The 24,142-nt window shown below is 49.5% G+C and overlaps 2 protein-coding genes across 5 annotated transcripts in view; both read left to right on the top strand.

Annotated features, from left to right (window-relative positions):
* LOC110518775 (ensconsin) overlaps nt 1-19,258 on the top strand; it is a 61,430-nt gene extending 42,172 nt beyond the window's left edge. For 2 of the 4 annotated variants that reach the window (XM_090183070.1, XM_090183068.1), the window contains exons 6-19: nt 1-46; nt 972-1,067; nt 4,337-4,453; nt 5,309-5,466; nt 8,633-8,790; nt 9,325-9,605; nt 11,445-11,595; nt 11,673-11,784; nt 12,049-12,153; nt 15,511-15,561; nt 15,650-15,683; nt 15,820-15,961; nt 16,919-17,076; nt 17,224-19,073. The exon at nt 1-46 is cut by the window's left edge and continues 68 nt beyond it. In XM_090183070.1, the coding sequence (XP_090039196.1) occupies nt 1-46; nt 972-1,067; nt 4,337-4,453; nt 5,309-5,466; nt 8,633-8,790; nt 9,325-9,605; nt 11,445-11,595; nt 11,673-11,784; nt 12,049-12,153; nt 15,511-15,561; nt 15,650-15,683; nt 15,820-15,961; nt 16,919-17,076; nt 17,224-17,231 (1,617 nt within the window). In that variant the 3' untranslated portion in view covers nt 17,232-19,073. Of the gene's footprint in view, nt 47-971; nt 1,068-4,336; nt 4,454-5,308; nt 5,467-8,632; nt 8,791-9,324; nt 9,606-11,444; nt 11,596-11,672; nt 11,785-12,048; nt 12,154-15,510; nt 15,562-15,649; nt 15,684-15,819; nt 15,962-16,918; nt 17,077-17,223 lie in introns of all 4 variants that reach the window. The other 2 variants (XM_090183071.1, XM_090183069.1) reach the window with 2 other exon arrangements.
* On the top strand, nt 17,231-19,782 carry LOC118965590 (uncharacterized). The gene is made up of 3 exons (XM_090183182.1): nt 17,231-17,251; nt 18,023-19,421; nt 19,494-19,782. Exons 1-3 carry the CDS (start codon nt 17,231-17,233, stop codon nt 19,520-19,522), a joined length of 1,449 nt encoding a protein of 482 aa, XP_090039308.1. The 3' UTR covers nt 19,523-19,782.
* Nucleotides 19,783-24,142: the final 4,360 nt, after the last annotated feature.

The raw sequence follows: 24,142 nt of genomic DNA, 5'->3' as shown, positions 1-24,142 counted from the left end.
AGACTGTCCTACTCCTCTGCCACACTCTTACATTCTCCAGACCGAGGTAAACACACCCACGCACACACACACACACACACGCACATACACACACACGCGTGTGTGTATATAAACACTAAACAAAAATATAAACGCAACATGTAACGTGTTTCATGATCTCAAAAAAAATTCCCGGAAATTTTACAGAAAATGTGTTTACATCCCTGTTAGTGAGCATTTCTCCTTTACCAAGACAATCCATCCACCTGACAGGTGAGGCATATCAAGAAGCTGATTAAACAGCATGGTCATTACACAGGTGCACCTTGTGCTGGGGACAATAAAAGGCCACTTTAAAATGTGCAGTTTTGTCACACAACACAATGCCACAGATGTCTCTAGTTTTGAGGGAGCGTGCTAAAAACTGCAGGCATAAAAACTGCAGGAATGTCAACCAGAGAATTGAATGTTAATTTCTCTACCATAAGCCGCCTCCAATATAATTTTAGGACATTTTGGAAGCAGGGGGGCTGAGGAGTATTCCCCATAGCTGAACCCCTGCCCAGTCATGTGAAATCCATAGATAAAGACCTAATGAATTTCATTTAATTAACTGATTTCCTTATATGAATTGTAACTCAGTAAAATATTTTTAATTGTTGCGTGTTGCGTTTATATTTTAGGTGTGCACGCAGATGATCATATTGTACAGAAGAAGGTATTAATAAACTATTGCTGTTACTACAGTGTTTGTTTCATCTCTAAGTTCTCGTTGGTTGGTTTGTCGAGTAAAGTTTACATTGGCTAACGTCGTGGTAAAAATTGTGTAAATGTGCCATAATCTGACTAAATGTTGCATGTTCACAGTGTGGTGTTTACATGTAGGCTTCCTGCCGTGTTGTGGCATGATATTTGATATTCTAATTTCGTCTGTGTGGTGTGTTTTAATGTATATATTATAGAAAGTGTGGTGATTTGTCATTGCTCCTCAGTGTTACAGAAAAGGACCTCCTCTTCACCCTTACTTAACAAATCACAGTCCAAACTCCGCCTACCAGGGGGAAAGACCGCCCACTACAAACCCCAAGGTGGTTCTGGGAAAAATAGGGAATTTTTACTCTGTAATCAACCTCACTCCCACCTATCACATCACATCACAGGCTGGAAACTGATCTCTTCAAATTACAATATAACTTTATTGTAATTTATTTATTATTATTTACATTTTATTTATCTGAGGATGGACATTTTTCAATCATTAAAATCAGTTATCCCAACACTGTACTATAACATTCTAAAAACACATTAGTTCTCAGTCATTATTCCGTTATAGGTTTTTAATACAGACCACATTACATGTTCTTGAAACGTTTAAATCTCCTTTTTGCTACTGTGTTTATATGAAAATCAATCTGTTGCATTTATTATCATTTACACACAAGATGGTCTAGGAGACTGACAATGTAGTTCTTGGTGGTCTAGGAGACAGCTGATAATGTAGTTCAAGGAGGTCTTGGAGACTGACGATAATGTAGTTCAAGGCGGTCTAGGAGACTGATAATGTAGTTCTAGGAGACTGAAGATAATGTGGTTCTAGGAGACTGACGATAATGTAGCTCTAGGAGGCCGATAACGCAGCGCTTGGAGATGGACGATAATGCGGTGCTTGGAGATGGACGGTAATGCGGTGCTTGGAGATGGACGATAATGCGGTGCTTGGAGATGGACGACAATGCGGTGCTTGGAGATGGACGACAATGCAGTGCGAGGAGGCGTACGATAATGCAGAGCTAGAAGAAGGGCGATAATGTAGTTTTAGGAGACGGGCGATAATGTAGTTCTAGGAGACCAACAATAATGTAGTTCTATGTGACAGACAATAATGTAGTTCTATGTGGTCTAGGAGACAGATGATAATGTAGTTCTAGGAGACAGTAATGTAGTTCTAGGTGGTCTAGGATACTGACGATAATGCAGGCCTATGCAGTTGAGACCGGGCCTGGATCATCAGGGGAAGCAGGCCTATGCAGTTGAGACCGGGCCTGGATCATCAGGGGAAGCAGGCCTATGCAGTTGAGACCGGGCCTGGATCATCAGGGGAAGCAGGCCTATGCAGTTGAGACCGGGCCTGGATCATCAGGGGAAGCAGGCCTATGCAGTTGACTGGATAGTTTCCAGCCAGTGTGCATCTGTTCAGAGGTGTTTTGTCTGGGAAGCTTGTTCTGAATCCTGCATGTCACACTGTTATCCCTCTGTCCACTGATCCTGTCTGTCCCAGACGCGCCGCTAAGGTCCTGTCTGTCCCAGGCGCGCCGCTAAGGTCCTGTCTGTCCCAGGCGCGCCGCTAAGGTCCTGTCTGTCCCAGGCGCGCCGCTAAGGTCCTGTCTGTCCCAGACGCGCCGCTAAGGTCCTGTCTGTCCCAGGCGCGCCGCTAAGGTCCTGTCTGTCCCAGGCGCGCCGCTAAGGTCCTGTCTGTCCCAGGCGCGCCGCTAAGGTCCTGTCTGTCCCAGGCGCGCCGCTAAGGTCCTGTCTGTCCCAGGCGCGCCGCTAAGGTCCTGTCTGTCCCAGACGCGCCGCTAAGGTCCTGTCGGTCCCAGGCGCGCCGCTAAGGTCCTGTCGGTCCCAGGCGCGCCGCTAAGGTCGTGTCGGTCCTAGACGCTAAGGTCCCGTCGGTCCCAGGCGCGCCGCTGAGGTCCCGTCGGTCCCAGGCGCGCCGCTGAGGTCCCGTCTGTCCCAGACGCGCCGCTGAGGTCCCGTCTGTCCCAGACGCGCCGCTGAGGTCCCGTCTGTCCCAGACGCGCCGCTGAGGTCCCGTCGGTCCCAGGCGCGCCGCTAAGGTCCCGTCGGTCCCAGACGCGCCGCTGAGGTCCCGTCGGTCCCAGACGCGCCGCTGAGGTCCCGTCGGTCCCAGACGCGCCGCTGAGGTCCCGTCGGTCCCAGACGCGCCGCTAAGGTCCCGTCGGTCCCAGGCGCGCCGCTAAGGTCCCGTCAAGGTCCCGTCTGTCCCAGACGCCCGCTAAGGTCCCGTCTGTCCCAGGCGCGCCGCTAAGAGCTTCAGCATGGCTTGGTGGCTTCACCATGTGCACACACCAGATCTCTCACACTCACACCAGCTCTGTCTTTCAGTAAATCGTGTATTGAGTAATTGGATAATGAATGAAAGGGACTCTGGGATGTGGATCTATCCCCCATGATGTCTGCATCTCAAATGAAACCCAAAAGGACACGGATCCTGTCACACTGGTTAAAGCACAGAACGGTTCACTTAATTCACCATGTTCTTTTGCACGTTTTCTCAGTTACTATGGCGATCCTCCCCTTACTGCATGTTACTATGGAGATCCTCCCCTTACTGCATGTTACTATGGCGGTCCTCCCTTTACCGCACGTTACTATGGCGATCCTCCCCTTACTGCACATTACTATGGCGATCCTCCCCTTACTGCATGTTACTATGGCGATCCTCCCATTACTGCATGTTACTATGGCGATCCTCCCCTTACTGCATGTTACTATGGCGATCCTCCCCTTACCGCACGTTACTATGGCGATCCTTCCCTTACCGCATGTTACTATGGAGATCCTCCCCTTACTGCATGTTACTATGGCGATCCTCCCTTTACCGCACGTTACTATGGCGATCCTCCCCTTACTGCATGTTACTATGGCGATCCTCCCCTTACTGCATGTTACTATGGCGATCCTCCCCTTACCGCACGTTACTATGGCGATCCTTCCCTTACCGCACGTTACTATGGCGATCCTTCCCTTACCGCACGTTACTATGGCGATCCTCCCGTTACAGCACGTTACTATGGCAATTCCCCCCTTACCGCACGTTACTATGGCGATCCTCCCTGTACCGCAGTTACTATGGTGATTCCCCCCTTACCGCATGTTACTATGGCGATTCCCCTCTTACCGTACGTTACTAAGGTGATCCTACCCTTAACGCACGTTACTATGGTGATCCTACCATTACTGCACGTTACTATGGCTATCCTCCCATTACTGCACGTTACTATGGCTATCCTCCCATTACTGCACGTTACTATGGCTATCCTCCCATTACTGCACGTTACTATGGCTATCCTCCCATTACTGCACGTTACTATGGCTATCCTCCCATTACTGCACGTTACTATGGCTATCCTCCCATTACTGCACGTTACTATGGCTATCCTCCCATTACTGCACGTTACTATGGCTATCCTCCCATTACTGCACGTTACTATGGCTATCCTCCCATTACTGCACGTTACTATGGCTATCCTCCCATTACTGCACGTTACTATGGCTATCCTCCCATTACTGCATTTGCATCTCAACTAACGATCTGTGTGTGTGTTCGTTCCAGGCATGCGTTGTATGCCGCTGACCCCGTGGGAGAACACAGTGGTCAATCGTCTGCTACAGCCCACACACTCCTACTTGGCACGCAGCCGCAGCGCCATGAGCCTGTCTGGAGACACAGGTAACACACCTGAACACACACACACACACACCAACTATATCTCACTGATGGGTGCAGTGAGCTCTGATTGATTACATCACTAACCTGTCTGATGTACTGATGGGTTTAGGTCCTGACCAGTATCAACAAATTCTCCTTCTCTTATTCTCTCTCCCTCTGCTCCATCCCTCACCACCTCTCTCCCCTCACCACCTCTCTCCCCTCACCACCTCTCTCCCCTCACCACCTCTCTCCCTCACCACCTCTCTCCCTCACCACCTCTCTCCCTCACCACCTCTCTCCCCTCACCACCTCTCTCCCCTCACCACCTCTCTCCCTCACCACCTCTCTCCCCTCACCACCTCTCTCCCTCACCACCTCTCTCTCCCCTCACCACCTCTCTCTCCCCTCACCACCTCTCTCTCCCCTCACCACCTCTCTCTCCCCTCACCACCTCTCTCTCCCCTCACCACCTCTCTCTCCCCTCACCACCTCTCTCTCCCCTCACCACCTCTCTCTCCCTCACCACCTCTCTCTCCCTCACCACCTCTCTCTCCTCACCACCTCTCTCCCCTCACCACCTCTCTCCCCTCACCACCTCTCTCCCCTCACCACCTCTCTCTCCCCCTCACCACCTCTCTCTCCCCCTCACCACCTCTCTCTCCCCTCACCACCTCTCTCTCCCCTCGCCACCTCTCTCTCCCCTCGCCACCTCTCTCTCCCCTCGCCACCTCTCTCTCCCCTCGCCACCTCTCTCTCCCCTCGCCACCTCTCTCTCCCCTCGCCACCTCTCTCCCTCTGCTCCACCCGATCGATCGCTCCTTTCACCCATCCTGTCCATGTCTAACCCCTGATTTGGTGGTGACCGTGTGACAGGAGCCATGCCTGTATGTCCTCGCTCGGTGTCCTGCCATCCTATGGGATCTATGTCCTTCAAGTCCATCCAGTCCCAGCCTCTGACCGTCTGCCGCAGCCAAGAGCCACGCCTCCCCAGGGACATGACCAACCGCAGGAGGACCACCGGCAACGCACCGGTAAGATATCCCATGACGACAACAACCCGCGCCGGTAAGATGTCACATGACAATAACAACCCGCGCCGGTAAGATATCCCATGACGATAACAACCTGCGCCGGTAAGATATCACATGACGTCAACCCGCGCCGGTAAGATATCTCATGACGATGTCAACCCACGCCGGTAAGATATATCATGACGATAACAACCTGTCATGTGTAAGATATCCCATGACGATAACAACCCGCGCCGGTAAGATATCACATGACGACAACAACCCGCACCGGTAAGATATCACATGACGACAACCCGCGCCGGTAAGATATCCCATGACGATAACAAACTGCGCCGGTAAGTTATCACATGACGACGTCAACCCGCGCCGGTAAGATATCACATGACGACAACAACCTGTCATGGGTAAGATATCCCATGACGATAACAACCCGCGCCGGTAAGATATCACATGACGACGTCAACCCGCGCCGGTAAGATATCACATGACGACAACAACCCGCGCCGGTAAGACATCACATGACGACAACCCGCGCCGGTAAGATATCACATGACGACAACAATCCGCGCCGGTTAGACATCACATGACGACAACCCGCGCCGGTAAGATATCACATGACGACAACCCGCGCCGGTAAGATATCACATGACGACAACCCGCGCCGGTAAGATATCCCATGACGATAACAACCCGCGCCGGTAAGATATCACATGACGACAACCCGCGCCGGTAAGATATCCCATGACGATAACAAACCGCGCCGGTAAGATATCACATGACGACAACAACCCGCGCCGGTAAGACATCACATGACGACAACCCGCGCCGGTAAGATATCACATGACGACAACCCGCGCCGGTAAGATATCCCATGACGATAACAAACCGCGCCGGTAAGATATCACATGACGATAACAAACCGCGCCGGTAAGATATCCCATGACGACGTCAACCCGCGCCGGTAAGATATCACATGACGACGTCAACCCGCGCCGGTAAGATATCACATGACGACGTCAACCCGCGCCGGTAGGACTTGATGCGTGCATCGGTGAAAACCAGGTCAGTCAGACACAAAAGATCAGTCAGACTGTGGGCTCTGCACCCATCTCTCTGTCTGTTTGGGTTTGTGATGGATTATGACATTATTAAAGCTGAACTATGCAGAAATCCCTCCATTCTAATACCTGATTTCAGTATAAAGTATCATTTAACCATCTAAGCCGCTGACAAATGTATTTTTCAAAGCTGATGTTCCAAACCTGAAAGTAAAAGACACAGAAACAAATTAAGAATGTGAAGCATAGAAATAACGTACATAGAACATAGATATACCACTTCTTAGACTTGCTTTCATTGAGATCGACAGATCTATAACCCATAGTTCTATGTGAATTTGGTCAGGTCGCCCAAAAAGTGACAGTGCAGCTTTTTAAAGGCCCAGTCCAGTCAATGAGGAGACGGGAGAGGCCGGACTTGCAGAACGTCAAGATTCACAAATAGAAACAAGTTCTGGCTGTGCAAACGTGCTTGAGCAGTGTGGGCCCAGGGATTGAATTACATGTATGTGCACATTTATTTTGCAAATCCAGCTTTTTTTTGGGGGGGGGGGGGGGGGGGGCATTTTAATGTAAAACGATCATAGTTTGGACTCCCACACTGTCCCATGTTAGCATCAATACGCTACCGTCAGGACCCCACACTGTCCCAAGTTAGCATCAATACGCTAACTTCAGGACCCCCACACTGTCCCATGTTAGCATCAATACGCTACCGTCAGGACCCCACACTGTCCCATGTTAGCATCAATACGCTAACTTCAGGACCCCCACACTGTCCCATGTTAGCATCAATACGCTACCGTCAGTCAGTTTGGACCCCCACACTGTTCCATGTTAGCATCAATACGCTACCGTCAGGACCCCCACACTGTCCCATGTTAGCATCAATACGCTACCGTCAGGACCCCCACACTGTCCCATGTTAGCATCAATACGCTACCGTCAGGACCCCCACACTGTCCCATGTTAGCATCAATACGCTACCGTCAGGACCCCCACACTGTCCCATGTTAGCATCAATATGCTACCGTCAGGACCCCCACACTGTCCCATGTTAGCATCAATACGCTACCGTCAGGCCCCCTACACTGTCCCATGTTAGCATCAATATGCTACCGTCAGGACCCCCACACTGTCCCATGTTAGCATCAATACGCTACCGTCAGGACCCCCACACTGTTCCATGTTAGCATCAATACGCTACCGTCAGGACCCCCACACTGTCCCATGTTAGCATCAATACGCTACCGTCAGAACCCCCACACTGTCCCATGTTAGCGTCAATACGCTACCGTCAGGACCCCCACACTGTCCCATGTTAGCATCAATATGCTACCGTCAGGACCCCCACACTGTCCCATGTTAGCATCAATACGCGCTACCGTCAGTAGCCCCACACTGTCCCATGTTAGCATCAATATGCTACCGTCAGGACCCCCACACTGTCCCATTAGCATCAATGCGCTAACTTCAGGACCCCCACACTGTCCCATGTTAGCATCAATACGCTACCGTCAGGACCCCCACACTGTCCCATGTTAGCATCAATACGCTACCGTCAGGACCCCCACACTGTCCCATGTTAGCATCAATACGCTACCGTCAGGACCCCCACACTGTCCCATGTTAGCATCAATACGCTACCGTCAGGACCCCCACACTGTCCCATGTTAGCATCAATACGCTACCGTCAGGACCCCCACACTGTTCCATGTTAGCATCAATACGCTACCGTCAGGACCCCCACACTGTCCCATGTTAGCATCAATACGCTACCGTCAGGACCCCCACACTGTCCCATGTTAGCATCAATACGCTACCGTCAGGACCCCCACACTGTCCCATGTTAGCATCAATACGCTACCGTCAGGACCCCCACACTGTCCCATGTTAGCATCAATACGCTACCGTCAGGACCCCCACACTGTCCCATGTTAGCATCAATACGCTACCGTCAGGACCCCCACACTGTCCCATGTTAGCATCAACACGCTACCGTCAGTCAGTTTGGACCCCCTTCTGTCATGTGGTGTCAGAGGAAGAGGAGGCAGTTCCACATTAATTGAAGATCGTTTCATCCGTATGTGTGTCTGTGTGTGTTTAAGGATAAACATAAAGACTTTGTCAGGAAGTCTTGGAGCAACCTCTCCCTGCCTCTGACCACACCTCCTCTGACCACGCTGCCTCTGACCACGCCTACTGCCAAGAGGTTCCGGTCACCAGGGAAACAGCAGAGTAGAGTGACAGCGCCCTCACCTGGCAGGTTGGTGGAATAGCAGCTCATAGACATCCTAGTGTTGTCCTCTTTCTATACTATGACTTTGTATGTCATTCTATGGACCGTCTCCTGAACTACCTCATCTAGTGTTAGTAACTGTTAGGTTCTGACCCACTAACATTGCTCTAAGGCTCTGGTTAAAAGCTCTGGTTAAAGGCTCTGGTTAAAGGCTCTGGTTAAAGGCTCTGGTTAAAGGCTCTGGTTAAAGGCTCTGGTTAAAGGCTCTGGTTAAAGGCTCTGGTTAAAGACTAGGCACTAGGCAGGTAGCCTAGTGGTTAGAGCATTGGGCAAGTAACCAAAAGGTTGCTAGATCGAATAACTGAACTGACAGTTCATCTGTCATTCTGCCCCTGAACAAGGCAGTTAACCCACTATTCCTAGGCCGTCATGGTTAAGAACACATTGTTATTTACAGACTTAGTTAAATAAAGGTTAAATATAAATAAAAGTACTGAACTATATAGCGAATAGGGTGCCATTTCAGAGTAGCCAAATACGCTCTCCCCTTCCTCCCTCCAGACCCCCCCAGAAGCTGTCCCTTCCTCCCTCCAGACCCCCCGAGAAGCTGTCCCCTCGCCCATCCACCCCCAAGCAGCTACGGTCTCCCAGGGGAGAGGACTTGGGGAACCTCAGGCCCAGTAGGACAGTGCCAGAGAGCCTGTCTCTGATTGGACTACAGGCAGGAGGACCTGAGGGAGACCAGGGGGCTGTGACCCCCTCCCAGCCCCGCCCCCAGAGCCTGGGCCAACCCAAAGCCTGCCCCAGCACAGACACGAAGGACACACTGTCATCAGTCAGCGGTGAGTGGAGGCCACACACATCAACAGCTAGCGTTCTGTTCTGTTACTGCAGCTGGTCTGTTACTGCAGCTGGTCTGTTACTGCTGCTGGTCTGTTACTGCTGCTGGTCTGTTACTGCTGCTGGTCTGTTACTGCAGCTGGTCTGTTACTGCAGCTGGTCTGTTACTGCAGCTGGTCTGTTACTGCTGCTGGTCTGTTACTGCTGCTGGTCTGTTACTGCTGCTGGTCTGTTACTGCTGCTGGTCTGTTACTGCTGCTGGTCTGGTCTGTTACTGCTGCTGGTCTGTTACTGCTACTGGTCTGTTACTGCTGCTGGTCTGTTACTGCTGCTGGTCTGTTACTGCTGCTGGTCTGGTCTGTTACTGCTGCTGGTCTGTTCTGTTACTGCAGCTGGTCTGTTCTGTTACTGCAGCTGGTCTGTTCTGTTACTGCTGCTGGTCTGTTCTGTTACTGCAGCTGGTCTGTTCTGTTACTGCTGCTGGTCTGTTCTGTTACTGCAGCTGGTCTGTTCTGTTACTGCAGCTGGTCTGTTCTGTTACTGCAGCTGGTCTGTTCTGTTACTGCAGCTGGTCTGTTCTGTTACTGCAGCTGGTCTGCTCTGTTACTGCTGCTGGTCTGTTCTGTTACTGCTGCTGGTCTGTTCTGTTACTGCTGCTGGTCTGTTCTGTTACTGCTGCTGGTCTGTTCTGTTACTGCTGCTGGTCTGTTCTGTTACTGCTGCTGGTCTGTTCTGTTACTGCTGCTGGTCTGTTCTGTTACTGCTGGTCTGTTCTGTTACTGCAGCTGGTCTGTTCTGTTACTGCTGCTGGTCTGTTCTGTTACTGCTGGTTTGTTCTGTTACTGCTGGTCTGTTCTGTTACAGCTGGTCTGTTCTGTTACTGCAGCTGGTCTGTTCTGTTACTGCAGCTGGTCTGTTCTGTTACTGCAGCTGGTCTGTTCTGTTACTGCAGCTGGTCTGGTCTGGTACTGCAGCTGGTCTGTTCTGTTACTGCAGCTGGTCTGTTCTGTTACTGCATCTGGTCTGTTCTGTTACTGCTGCTGGTCTGTTCTGTTACTGCAGCTGGTCTGTTCTGTTACTGCAGCTGGTCTGTTCTGTTACTGCTGCTGGTCTGTTCTGTTACTGCTGCTGGTCTGTTCTGTTACTGCTGCTGGTCTGTTCTGTTACTGCTGCTGGTCTGTTCTGTTACTGCAGCTGGTCTGTTCTGTTACTGCAGCTGGTCTGTTCTGTTACTGCAGCTGGTCTGTTTATGTTACTGCAGCTGGTCTGTTCTGTTTCTGTTACTGCAGCTGGTCTGTTCTGTTTCTGTTACTGCAGCTGGTCTGTTCTGTTACTGCAGCTGGTCTGTTCTGTTACTGCAGCTGGTCTGTTCTGTTTCTGTTACTGCAGCTGGTCTGTTCTGTTTCTGTTACTGCAGCTGGTCTGTTCTGTTACTGCTGCTGGTCTGGTCTGTTGCTGCTGCTGGTCTGGTCTGTTACTGCTGCTGGTCTGGTCTGTTACTGCTGCTGCTCTGGTCTGTTACTGCTGCTGGTCTGTTAATGCTGCTGTTCTGTTACTGCAGCTGGTCTGTTAATGCTGCTGTTCTGTTACTGCAGCTGTTCTGTTACTGCAGCTGGTCTGGTCTGGTATTGCAGCTGGTCTGGTCTGTTACTAAGGCTGGTCTGTTACTGCAGCTGGTCTGTTACTGCAGCTGGTCTGTTACTGCAGCTGGTCTGTTACTGCAGCTAGTTGGATACTCAGCAGCTTTTCTGGATATTCCACAACACAGCATTGTACAGCCACATGACGTGTGTGTGTGTGTGTGTGTGTGTGTGTGTGTGTGTGTGTGTGTGCGTATATAGAGAGTGTGGGCAGTTCCCCAGCCCATAAGTCTACTACAGGCACCACAGACCCAGAGGAGGCCACACGGGTCCTGGCAGAGAAACGCAGACAAGCCCGGGAACAGAGGGAGAGAGGGGAGGAGAGGAGAGGGATACAGGAGGAGGCAGAGAGGTACAACTGTGTGTTCTGTGTGTGTTCTGTGTACTGTGTGTGTACTGTGTGTGTGTGCTTACTCTCTGTGTATACAGGTGTGGTAAGGCTGAGGAGAGACAGAGGAGAGAGGAGGAGGAGGAGAGAAGGAGGGAGGAGGAGGAGAGAGCCCAGCAGGATAGAGAGGAGGCAGAGCGACAGCAGAAACAGGTCAGACTCTCTCTCTCACACTCTGCCTGTCTGTAGAGGGGTTGCCCTGCCTGTAGAGGGGTCGCCCTGCCTGTAGAGGGGTCGCCCTGCCTGTAGAGGGGTCGCCCTGCCTGTAGTGGGGTCGCCCGGCCTGTAGAGGGGTCGCCCTGCCTGTAGAGGGGTCGCCCGGCCTGTAGAGAGGTCGCCCGGCCTGTAGAGGTGTTGACGTTATTATCTTTACTCATACACCCATATTTCTCTGTCTCTCTCTGTGTGTGTTCTCAGAGAGAGGAGGAGGAATGTCGTCAGAGGGAGGATGCAGACAGACTGAGGAAGGAGAGAGAGAAACATTTTCAGAATGAAGAGGCTGAAAGGTTGGAGAGGAAGAAGGTAACACGTTACAGGGTTTCCCGTCTTAACAGAATGCGACCGGAGAGGGTGTTTCCATGGCGACAACTAAAACCGGAGATGGTGTTTGGTGTTTCCGTTATATTGTGCCGCTGCTAAGTTGTTGTCACCATGGCGACAACTAAAACGTCAAATTATACTCCTAACGAGGCACACTTTCAAGATGGGAGAGCTACGGTATCTACACTTTCAAGATGGTAGAGCTACGGTATCTATGCTTTAGAAATGCTAGAGCTACGGTATCTATGCTTTCATGATGGTAGAGCTACGGTATCTACACTTTCAAGATGGTAGAGCTACGGTATCTATGCTTTAGAAATGCTAGAGCTACGGTATCTATGCTTTCATGATGGTAGAGCTACGGTATCTACACTTTCAAGATGGTAGAGCTACGGTATCTATGCTTTAGAAATGCTAGAGCTACGGTATCTATGCTTTCATGATGGTAGAGCTACGGTATCTATGCTTTAGAGATGGTAGAGCTACGGTATCTATGCTTTCATGATGGTAGAGCTACGGTATCTATGCTTTAGAGATGGTAGAGCTACGGTATCTACGCTTTCATGATGGTAGAGCTACGGTATCTACGCTTTCATGATGGTAGAGCTACGGTATCTATGCTTTCATGATGGTAGAGCTACGGTATCTATGCTTTAGAAATGCTAGAGGTACGGTATCTATGCTTTAGAAATGCTAGAGCTACGGTATCTATGCTTTCATGATGGTAGAGCTACGGTATCTATGCTTTCATGACGGTAGAGCTACGGTATCTATGCTTTCATGATGGTAGAGCTACGGTATCTATGCTTTAGAGATGGTAGAGCTACGGTATCTATGCTTTCATGATGGTAGAGCTACGGTATCTATGTTTTCATGATGGTAGAGCTACGGTATCTATGTTTTAGAGATGCTAGAGGTACGGTATCTACGCTTTAGAAATATCCACGAATGGCCGACACGCACTCGTATCCACGAATGGCCGACATGCACTCGTATCCACGAATGGCCGACACGCACTCATATCCACGAATGGCCTTCACGCACTCGTATCCACGAATGGCCGACACGCACTCGTATCCACGAATGGCCGACACGCACTCGTATCCACGAATGGCCGACACGCACTCGTATCCACGAATGGCCGACACGCACTCGTATCCACGAATGGCCGACACGCACTCGTATCCACGAATGGCCCGACACGCACTCGTATCCACGAATGGCCGACACGCTCTCGTATCCACGAATGGCCGACACGCTCTCGTATCCACGAATGGCCGACACGCACTCGTATCCACGAATGGCCCGACACGCACTCGTATCCACGAATGGCCCGACACGCACTCGTATCCACGAATGGCCCGACACGCACTCGTATCCACGAATGGCCCGACACGCACTCGTATCCACGAATGGCCGACACGCACTCGTATCCACGAATGGCCGACACGCACTCGTATCCACGAATGGCCGACACGCACTCGTATCCACGAATGGCCCGACACGCACTCGTATCCACGAATGGCCGACACGCACTCGTATCCACGAATGGCCGACACGCACTCGTATCCACGAATGGCCGACACGCACTCGTATCCACGAATGGCCGACACGCACTCGTATCCACGAATGGCCGACACGCACTCGTATCCACGAATGGCCGACACGCACTCGTATCCACGAATGGCCGACACGCACTCGTATCCACGAATGGCCGACACGCTCTCGTATCCACGAATGGCCGACACGCACTCGTATCCACGAATGGCCCGACACGCACTCGTATCCACGAATGGCCGACACGCACTCGTATCCACGAATGGCCGACACGCACTCGTATCCACGAATGGCCGACACGCACTCGTATCCACGAATGGCAGACACGCACTCGTATCCACGAATGGCCGACACGCACTCGTATCCACGAATGGCCCGACACGCACTCGTATCCACGAATGGCCGACACGCACTCGTATCCACGAATGGCCGACACGCACTCGTATCCACGAATGGCCGACACGCACTCGTATCCACGAATGGCCGACACGCACTCGTATCCACGAATGGCCGACACGCACTCGTATCCACGAATGGCAGACACGCACTCGTATCCACGAATGGCCGACACGCACTCGTATCCACGAATGGCCCGACACGCACTCGTATCCACGAATGGCCGACACGCACTCGTATCCACGAATGGCCGACACGCACTCGTATCCACGAATGGCCGACACGCACTCGTATCCACGAATGGCCGACACGCACTCGTATCCACGAATGGCCGACACGCACTCGTATCCACGAATGGCCGACACGCTCTCGTATCCACGAATGGCCGACACGCTCTCGTATCCACGAATGGCCGACACGCACTCGTATCCACGAATGGCCGACACGCACTCGTATCCACGAATGGCCGACACGCACTCGTATCCACGAATGGCCGACACGCACTCGTATCCACGAATGGCCGACACGCACTCGTATCCACGAATGGCCCGACACGCACTCGTATCCACGAATGGCCCGACACGCACTCGTATCCACGAATGGCCCGACACGCACTCGTATCCACGAATGGCCCGACACGCACTCGTATCCACGAATGGCCGACACGCACTCGTATCCACGAATGGCCGACACGCACTCGTATCCACGAATGGCCGACACTCATGAACGGGTGCGTTTTTAAACCATGTTTACTCTGTTAATCGCTTCTTTTGATCGATCAATATTGTGATTTAAGAAATACATTTGGCACCGTTTAAAACCTGTCTTTCTGATAACCAGAGAGATATTTTTATAGGAACATAATGGACACATGCCTCCCATGCAGACAAAAGTACAGATATGTAATACTGAATGAGTACACTGACACTGAATGAGGACACTGACACTGAATGAGGACACTGACACTGAATGAGGACACTGACACTGAATGAGGACACTGACACTGAATGAGGACACTGACACTGAATGAGGACACTGAATGAGGACACTGAAGGAGGACACTGACACTGAAGGAGGACACTGGTTTATACCATGTTCTGGTTGCAGGGTCATGAAATAGGCTACAACATCTAATATTCCCCTTCCTGGGCCGCTACTGGGTGTTCATACTGTTGTTCAAACACTCACATCAGACTGTTCCACATCAGACTGTTCCACATCATACTGTTCCACATCAGACTGACACAGGCACCCTGTGTTTACTTCCAAATGCAGGCACCCTGTGTTTACTTCCAAATGCAGGCACCCTGTGTTTACGATTCTACCCAAAGCTGTTCATTATGGTGTGTTGAGTGTCATTTCTCTCCTACCTCTATCCTCTCCCAGCGGCTGGAGGAGATCATGAAGAGGACGCGTCGCTCAGATCAAGTGGAGAAGGTAGGAACCACTATTGCTATATAACTGGTTAGGGTATGTGTTTTACCAGGATTCAAATGATGCCACTCTCTCTCTCTCCTCTCTATAGAAAGCCGCTCCTCAAAAGAACATAGACGAATCAGGTAACTCCTTACATATCTGTCCTCTCAGTGGTCAATTCTTATAATACCATAGTATAGGTTCAGTCCCATATTCACAGTTCTTTTTATAATGAGTATCCCTGTGTTTTTGTGATTGGTTGCGTGTGTTTTTCTCCAGCGTCAAACTGTGATTCTCCGGGCCCCTCAGTGCGCCTGTCAGGGGCCGAGCACAGCGACCGCAACGGAGCCTCCAACCCTAACACTGACCCCAGCCTCAACACTGACCCCAGTACAGCACTGCTGCCACCTGCTGACGAGAGGTAGGACACACCACTACTAATAATACACTGCAACTAGAACATCTAATAAAGGATATTCCTCTCTCTCTGTGTGTCTGTCTCTCTGTGTGTCTGTCTCTCTGTGTGTCTGTCTCTCTGTGTGTGTGTCTCTCTGTGTGTGTGTCTCTCTGTGTGTGTGTCTCTCTGTGTGTGTGTCTCTCTGTGTGTGTGTCTCTCTGTGTGTGTGTCTCTCTGTTTCTGTCTCTCTCTCTGTCTCTCTCTCTCTGTCTCTGTCTCTCTCTGTCTCTGTCTCTGTCTCTCTCTGTCTCTCTGTCGTGGAAATTTCCTCTATTTACCAAATCATGGGAGCAAACCACACACAAGTCAGAGTTAGTTATCAAAGTCCATTTTTAATTATATCAGCTCTATCACAATCCTGTGACTCTCAGATAAATTCAGTGTCTATAAATGAATTCTCTTAGAGCCCCTTCTACATTTCAAATGAGGTCCTTTATAGCAAAGACACACACAGGATAAGACAGCATTGGCATAATTCATCGTTCAGCTTTGTCTCCTTTCTCAAACTCAGAACCATAAACCAACCCTCCATATCAACAGGCATATATCAAATTGTCATTTAGATACAACCAACTCTAAATACAACCAATCCTATCTTGACAAGATCACAGAGACACACTGACTGGCACACAGACATTGTGGAGCCAAGAGATATATTTACACATGATGATACTTTAACCTCTCCCCTCTCTGCGGCCCAAGCAACTTAGTCTTGACATAGAACAGATAACTGCAACCCTGCCACAGTATTATACAAAAATAACATTCTTGATGAGAAGTAACTTACAAACATATGATGAATATAAAACATTTTACATATGTTACCAACTAATTCTGATTCTTCCACAACATCTCTCTCTCTGTCTCTCTCTCTCTGTCTCTCTCTGTCTCTGTCTCTCTCTCTCTGTGTCTCTGTGTCAGGGAGAATGGGTTGTTTGAGGAGGTGATTGTTCTCCCTGCTGACTCCAGACTTCCTCCTGGTGAGGAGCAGCATGTACCTACCACTGCGTTCCAGGAGAACGGGATCGTGAAGCCGCTGCGTGAAGGAGTAGATGACCCTCCAACACAACACACAGCAGGTCAATAGACATCTTCCTCTCTTCAGCTTGTATATCATTTTCACATTGCAATAAACAATTTACTCTTCACTATTTCCATCTCCACTTTGTAATGGAATTAGATTTTAAAACGTCAGTTTAATAGTGACTCTTCTCCTTGGCTCACAGATGTCTGATGGCTGGAAAAGAGGAGATGGTGAGAGATGAAGGAGAGGTGGAGCCATGGACAGGGCCTCCTGGTGTCCAGGTTTCTCCCCATGTTACCAGAACCTCCTTCCAACGCTGCCCTCCTTCTCAAGACTTCTCACAGCATCTTCTGGCCTGGAAAGAATCTGTTCCCAACTCAACGCTGCCCTCCTTCTCAAGACTTCTCACAGCATCTTCTGGCCTGGAGAGAATCTGTTCCCAACTCAACGCTGCCCTCCTTCTCAAGACTTCTCACAGCATCTTCTGGCCTGGAGAGAATCTGTTCCCAACTCAACGCTGCCCTCCTTCTCAAGACTTCTCACAGCATCTTCTGGCCTGGAGAGAATCTGTTCCCAACTCAACGCTGCCCTCCTTCTCAAGACTTCTCACAGCATCTTCTGGCCTGGAGAGAATCTGTTCCCAACTCAACGCTGCCCTCCTTCTCAAGACTTCTAACAGCATCTTCTGGCCTGGAGAGAATCTGTTCCCAACTCAACGCTGCCCTCCTTCTCAAGACTTCTAACAGCATCTTCTGGCCTGGAGAGAATCTGTTCCCAACTCAACGCTGCCCTCCTTCTCAAGACTTCTCACAGCATCTTCTGGCCTGGAGAGAATCTGTTCCCAACTCAACGCTGCCCTCCTTCTCAAGACTTCTAACAGCATCTTCTGGCCTGGAGAGAATCTGTTCCCAACTCAACGCTGCCCTCCTTCTCAAGACTTCTAACAGCATCTTCTGGCCTGGAGAGGATCTGTTCCCAACTCAACCTAGAGGTTTCTACAGGGGTGGAAGGGGATAATAAACCTAGAGATTTCTACGGGGGTGGATGATGAGGTAAACCTAGAGGTTTCTACGGGGGTGGAAGGTGAGGAGGTAAACCTAGAGGTTTCTACGGGGGTGGATGATGAGGTAAACCTAGAGGTTTCTACAGGGGTGGAAGGTGAGGAGGTAAACCTAGAGGTTTCTACAGGGGTGGAAGGTGAGGAGGTAAACCTAGAGGTTTCTACGGGGGTGGAAGGTGAGGAGGTCAACCTAGAGGTTTCTACAGGGGTGGAAGGTGAGGAGGTAAACCTAGAGGTTTCTACAGGGGTGGAAGGTGAGGAGGTAAACCTAGAGGTTTCTACGGGGGTGGAAGGTGAGGAGGTAAACCTAGAGGTTTCTACAGGGGTGGAAGGTGAGGAGGTAAACCTAGAGGTTTCTACGGGGGTGGAAGGTGAGGAGGTAAACCTAGAGGTTTCTACAGGGGTGGAAGGTGAGGAGGTAAACCTAGAGGTTTCTACAGGGGTGGAAGGTGAGGAGGTAAACCTAGAGGTTTCTACAGGGGTGGAAGGTGAGGTAAACCTAGAGGTTTCTACAGGGGTGGAAGGTGAGGAGGTAAACCTAGAGGTTTCTACGGGGGTGGAAGGTGAGGAGGTAAACCTAGAGGTTTCTACGGGGGTGGAAGGTGAGGAGGTAAACCTAGAGGTTTCTACAGGGGTGGAAGGTGAGGAGGTAAACCTAGAGGTTTCTACAGGGGTGGAAGGTGAGGAGGTAAACCTAGAGGTTTCTACAGGGGTGGAAGGTGAGGAGGTAAACCTAGAGGTTTCTACAGGGGTGGAAGGTGAGGAGGTAAACCTAGAGGTTTCTACAGGGGTGGAAGGTGAGGAGGTAAACCTAGAGGTTTCTACGGGGGTGGAAGGTGAGGAGGTAAACCTAGAGGTTTCTACAGGGGTGGAAGGTGAGGAGGTAAACCTAGAGGTTTCTACGGGGGTGGAAGGTGAGGAGGTAAACCTAGAGGTTTCTACGGGGGTGGAAGGTGAGGAGGTAAACCTAGAGGTTTCTACAGGGGTGGAAGGTGAGGTAAACCTAGAGGTTTCTACAGGGGTGGAAGGTGAGGAGGTAAACCTAGAGGTTTCTACGGGGGTGGAAGGTGAGGAGGTAAACCTAGAGGTTTCTACGGGGGTGGAAGGTGAGGAGGTAAACCTAGAGGTTTCTACAGGGGTGGAAGGTGAGGAGGTAAACCTAGAGGTTTCTACAGGGGTGGAAGGTGAGGAGATAAACCTAGAGGTCTCTACAGGGGTGGAAGGTGAGGAGGTAAACCTAGAGGTTTCTACGGGGGTGGAAGGTGAGGAGGTAAACCTAGAGGTTTCTACAGGGGTGGAAGGTGAGGAGGTAAACCTAGAGGTTTCTACAGGGGTGGAAGGTGAGGTAAACCTAGAGGTTTCTACAGGGGTGGAAGGTGAGGTAAACCTAGAGGTTTCTACAGGGGTGGAAGGGGAGGTAAAGAATAGTGTACACTACTGATTCATGTTTTAGTTTGATACTTATTGCTGTAAAGAATAGTGTACACTACTGATTCATGTTTTAGTTTGATACTCATTGCTGTAAAGAATAGTGTACACTACTGATTCATGTTTTAGTTTGATACTCATTGCTGTAAAGAATAGTGTACACTACTGATTCATGTTTTAGTTTGATACTCATTGCTGTAAAGAATAGTGTACACTACTGATTCATGTTTTAGTTTGATACTTATTGCTCTAAAGAATAGTGTACACTACTGATTCATGTTTTAGTTTGATACTCATTGCTGTAAAGAATAGTGTACACTACTGATTCATGTTTTAGTTTGATACTCATTGCTGTAAAGAATAGTGTACACTACTGATTTATGTTTTAGTTTGATACTTATTGCTGTAAAGAATAGTGTACACTACTGATTCATGTTTTAGTTTGATACTTATTGCTGTAAAGAATAGTGTACACTACTGATTCATGTTTTAGTTTGATACTCATTGCTGTAAAGAATAGTGTACACTACTGATTCATGTTTTAGTTTGATACTCATCGCTGTAAAGATGAAATGGGATTTTTCTCACTCTTGCGTTTCTTCTGTAGAGCTTAAAAACATTTCCTTTCTGTTTTTGCTATTTTTTCTATGACGATCAGATTTAGTGATTGATTAACCTCCGAACCCAAAGATCCCGCCAAATTCACATCGTGTCAGTGATTTGATTGGCTCCTCTCTCAAAGCCAGTCAGCAGGAAGGGGTGGTTCCCCCCTGTAACAGTCATCTCCTCCTCTAGATGACTCCCTCTAGATGAAGGAAGGGGTGGTTCCCCCCTGTAACAGTCATCTCCTCCTCCTCTAGATGACTCCCTCTAGATGAAGGAAGGGGTGGTTCCCCCATGTAACAGACATCTCCTCCTCTAGATGACTCTGTAGTGAAGGAAGGGGTGGTTCCCCCCTGTAACAGTCATCTCCTCCTCTAGATGACTCCCTCTAGATGAAGGAAGGGGTGGTTCCCCCCTGTAACAGACATCTCCTCCTCTAGATGACTCCCTCTAGATGAAGGAAGGGGTGGTTCCCCCCTGTAACAGTCATCTCCTCCTCCTCTAGATGACTCTGTAGTGAAGGAAGGGGTGGTTCCCCCCTGTAACAGACATCTCCTCCTCTAGATGACTCCCTCTAGATGAAGGAAGGGGTGGTTCCCCCCTGTAACAGACATCTCCTCCTCCTCTAGATGACTCTGTAGTGAAGGAAGGGGTGGTTCCCCCCTGTAACAGTCATCTCCTCCTCTAGATGACTCCCTCTAGATGAAGGAAGGGGTGGTTCCCCCCTGTAACAGACACCTCCTCCTCCTCTAGATGACTGTAGTGAAGGAAGGGGTGGTTCCCCCCTGTAACAGACATCTCCTCCTCTAGATGACTCCCTCTAGATGAAGGAAGGTGTGGTTCCCCCCGGTAACAGACACCTCCTCTAGATGACTCTGTAGTGAAGGAAGGGGTGGTTCCCCCCTGTAACAGTCATCTCCTCCTCTAGATGACTCTGTAGTGAAGGAAGGGGTGGTTCCCCCCTGTAACAGTCATCTCCTCCTCTAGATGACTCCCTCTAGATGAAGGAAGGGGTGGTTCCCCCCTGTAACAGACATCTCCTCCTCCTCTAGATGACTCTGTAGTGAAGGAAGGGGTGGTTCCCCCCTGTAACAGTCATCTCCTCCTCTAGATGACTCCCTCTAGATGAAGGAAGGGGTGGTTCCCCCCTGTAACAGACACCTCCTCCTCCTCTAGATGACTGTAGTGAAGGAAGGGGTGGTTCCCCCCTGTAACAGTCATCTCCTCTAGATGACTCCCTCTAGATGAAGGAAGGGGTGGTTCCCCCCTGTAACAGACATCTCCTCCTCTAGATGACTCCCTCTAGATGAAGGAAGGGGTGGTTCCCCCCTGTAACAGTCATCTCCTCCTCTAGATGACTCCCTCTAGATGAAGGAAGGGGTGGTTCCCCCCTGTAACAGTCATCTCCTCCTCCTCTAGATGACTCTGTAGTGAAGGAAGGGGTGGTTCCCCCCTGTAACAGACATCTCCTCCTCTAGATGACTCCCTCTAGATGAAGGAAGGGGTGGTTCCACCCTGTAACAGACATCTCCTCCTCCTCTAGATGACTCTGTAGTGAAGGAAGGGGTGGTTCCCCCCTGTAACAGTCATCTCCTCCTCTAGATGACTCCCTCTAGATGAAGGAAGAGGTGGTTCCCCCCTGTAACAGTCATCTCCTCCTCCTCTAGATGACTCTGTAGTGAAGGAAGGGGTGGTTCCCCCCTGTAACAGACATCTCCTCCTCTAGCTGACTCTGTAGTGAAGGAAGGGGTGGTTCCCCCTGTAACAGTCATCTCCTTCTCTAGATGACTCTGTAGTGAAGGAAGGGGTGGTTCCCCCCTGTAACAGACATCTCCTCCTCTAGATGACTCCCTCTAGATGAAGGAAGGGGTGGTTCCCCCCTGTAACAGACATCTCCTCCTCTAGATGACTCCCTCTAGATGAAGGAAGGGGTGGTTCCCCCCTGTAACAGACATCTCCTCCTCTAGATGACTCCCTCTAGATGAAGGAAGGGGTGGTTCCACCCTGTAACAGTCATCTCCTCCTCCTCTAGATGACTCCCTCTAGATGAAGGAAGGGGTGGTTCCCCCCTGTAACAGACATCTCCTCCTCTAGATGACTCTGTAGTGGAGGAAGTGTGGGTGGTTGTTGTTTCGGCCACACAGCCAACAGATAGTTCAATATTCAATACTGTTCAATCGTTGACCCCTGGCATTTCTATGAATTCTAAAATAACCTTATCCGATAGATTTGAATCGTCTTATGATCACTATCAAGGGTTTATTAAATGAAGTTGATGCTGCTGCTATTTGACTTTCCTTTGCCTTATCATTTCACAGAGAGAGAGAGAGAGAGAGAGAGAGGGAGAGGGCAGTTCAGAGACTGTCAGAGAGTCTACACCATAGAGAGATACATTCAAAGATGTTCCCTTGAATTCTATGGTAAACACACAGTAAAGTAATGATATGCATTCCCAACATGTCAATAGTGTTTCAGGGGGTTAGTTTGAGCAAGGCGAGGCACAGAATCACTCATCTTGATCAAATAATAGTTGAAAATAACTTGAATACATAGTTATTTGATATGCAAGGAGATGTATAAATCAGTAATGCTGTGAAGTCTGACTGCAACGCAGTTGATCTCAAAGACCGTGAAGTCTGCACATAGTAAACTAATTCCAAAGACCGTAAACACAGTCTGCACATAGTAAACTAATTCCCATATTCTACTACTCTTCAGCTCTCGGTTCTCTTAGCTTAGCACCAATGGTTCCATGTTATGTCAGAACCCTCTGAACTGTTAGCTTAGCACCAATGGTTCCATGTTATGTCAGAACCCTCTGAACTGTTAGCTTAGCACCAATGGTTCCATGTTATGTCAGAACCCTCTGAACTGTTAGCTTAGCACCAATGGTTCCATGTTCTGTTAGAACCCTCTGAACTGTTAGCTTAGCACCAATGGTTCCATGTTCTGTCAGAACCCTCTGAACTGTTAGCTTAGCACCAATAGTTCCATGTTCTGTTAGAACCCTCTGAACTGTTAGCTTAGCACCAATAGTTCCATGTTCTGTTAGAACCCTCTGAACTGTTAGCTTAGCACTAATGGTTCCATGTTCTGTTAGAACCCTCTGAACTGTCACAGAACCATAAAACATAGATATGGAATGATCTTAGGTCGTCTGTGACTTGATGTTCCATGGCCGGCATGCTGTCCTATCCTGGGCAACGGGTGGGGCAGTCATGACACGGTTGGGACTTGATTGACCTTTCTGTTCTATGATCTTTTAAAAGCACGTAGGCATTACTACCATCGCTTCCCAAATGGCACCCTAGCCATTACATAGTGCACATTTGGGATGCGGTCTACATTTCTTTCAAATGAAGGTTTGAAGGGGGTAACTACATGAAGAACATATTAATACATATATTATATATTATGTATATATTTTACTAAGACTGACCACAAATAAATGGTCCTTCACTGAGACGGAGAAGGCTGGAAACAGAATGGGTTCTATAATATTACTCTAATGGTTCTGAACCATAGGGTGGGTTCTCTAATATTACTCTAATGGTTCTGAACCATAGGGTGGGTTCTATAATATTACTCTAATGGTTCTGAACCATAGGGTGGGTTCTCTAATATTACTCTAATGGTTCTGAACCATAGGGTGGGTTCTATAATATTACTCTAATGGTTCTGAACCATAGGGTGGGTTCTCTAATATTACTCTAATGGTTCTGAACCATAGGGTGGGTTCTATAATATTACTCTAATGGTTCTGAACCATAGGGTGGGTTCTATAATACAACTCTAATGGTTCTGAACCATAGGGTGGGTTCTATAATACAACTCTAATGGTTCTGAACCATAGGGTGGGTTCTATAATATTACTCTAATGGTTCTGAACCATAGGGTGGGTTCTATAATATTACTCTAATGGTTCTGAACCATAGGGTGGGTTCTATAATACAAGTCTAATGGTTCTGAACCATAGGGTGGGTTCTATAATAGAACTCTAATGGTTCTGAACCATAGGGTGGGTTCTGTA

Source organism: Oncorhynchus mykiss, chromosome 8 (assembly GCF_057628025.1).
Source record: "Oncorhynchus mykiss isolate SJ-2025 chromosome 8, ASM5762802v1, whole genome shotgun sequence".
In the NCBI taxonomy this organism is placed as follows: domain Eukaryota; kingdom Metazoa; phylum Chordata; class Actinopteri; order Salmoniformes; family Salmonidae; genus Oncorhynchus; species Oncorhynchus mykiss.
Note: the sequence above shows the minus strand (reverse complement) of the source record. Positions and strands in the feature narration are given on the sequence as shown.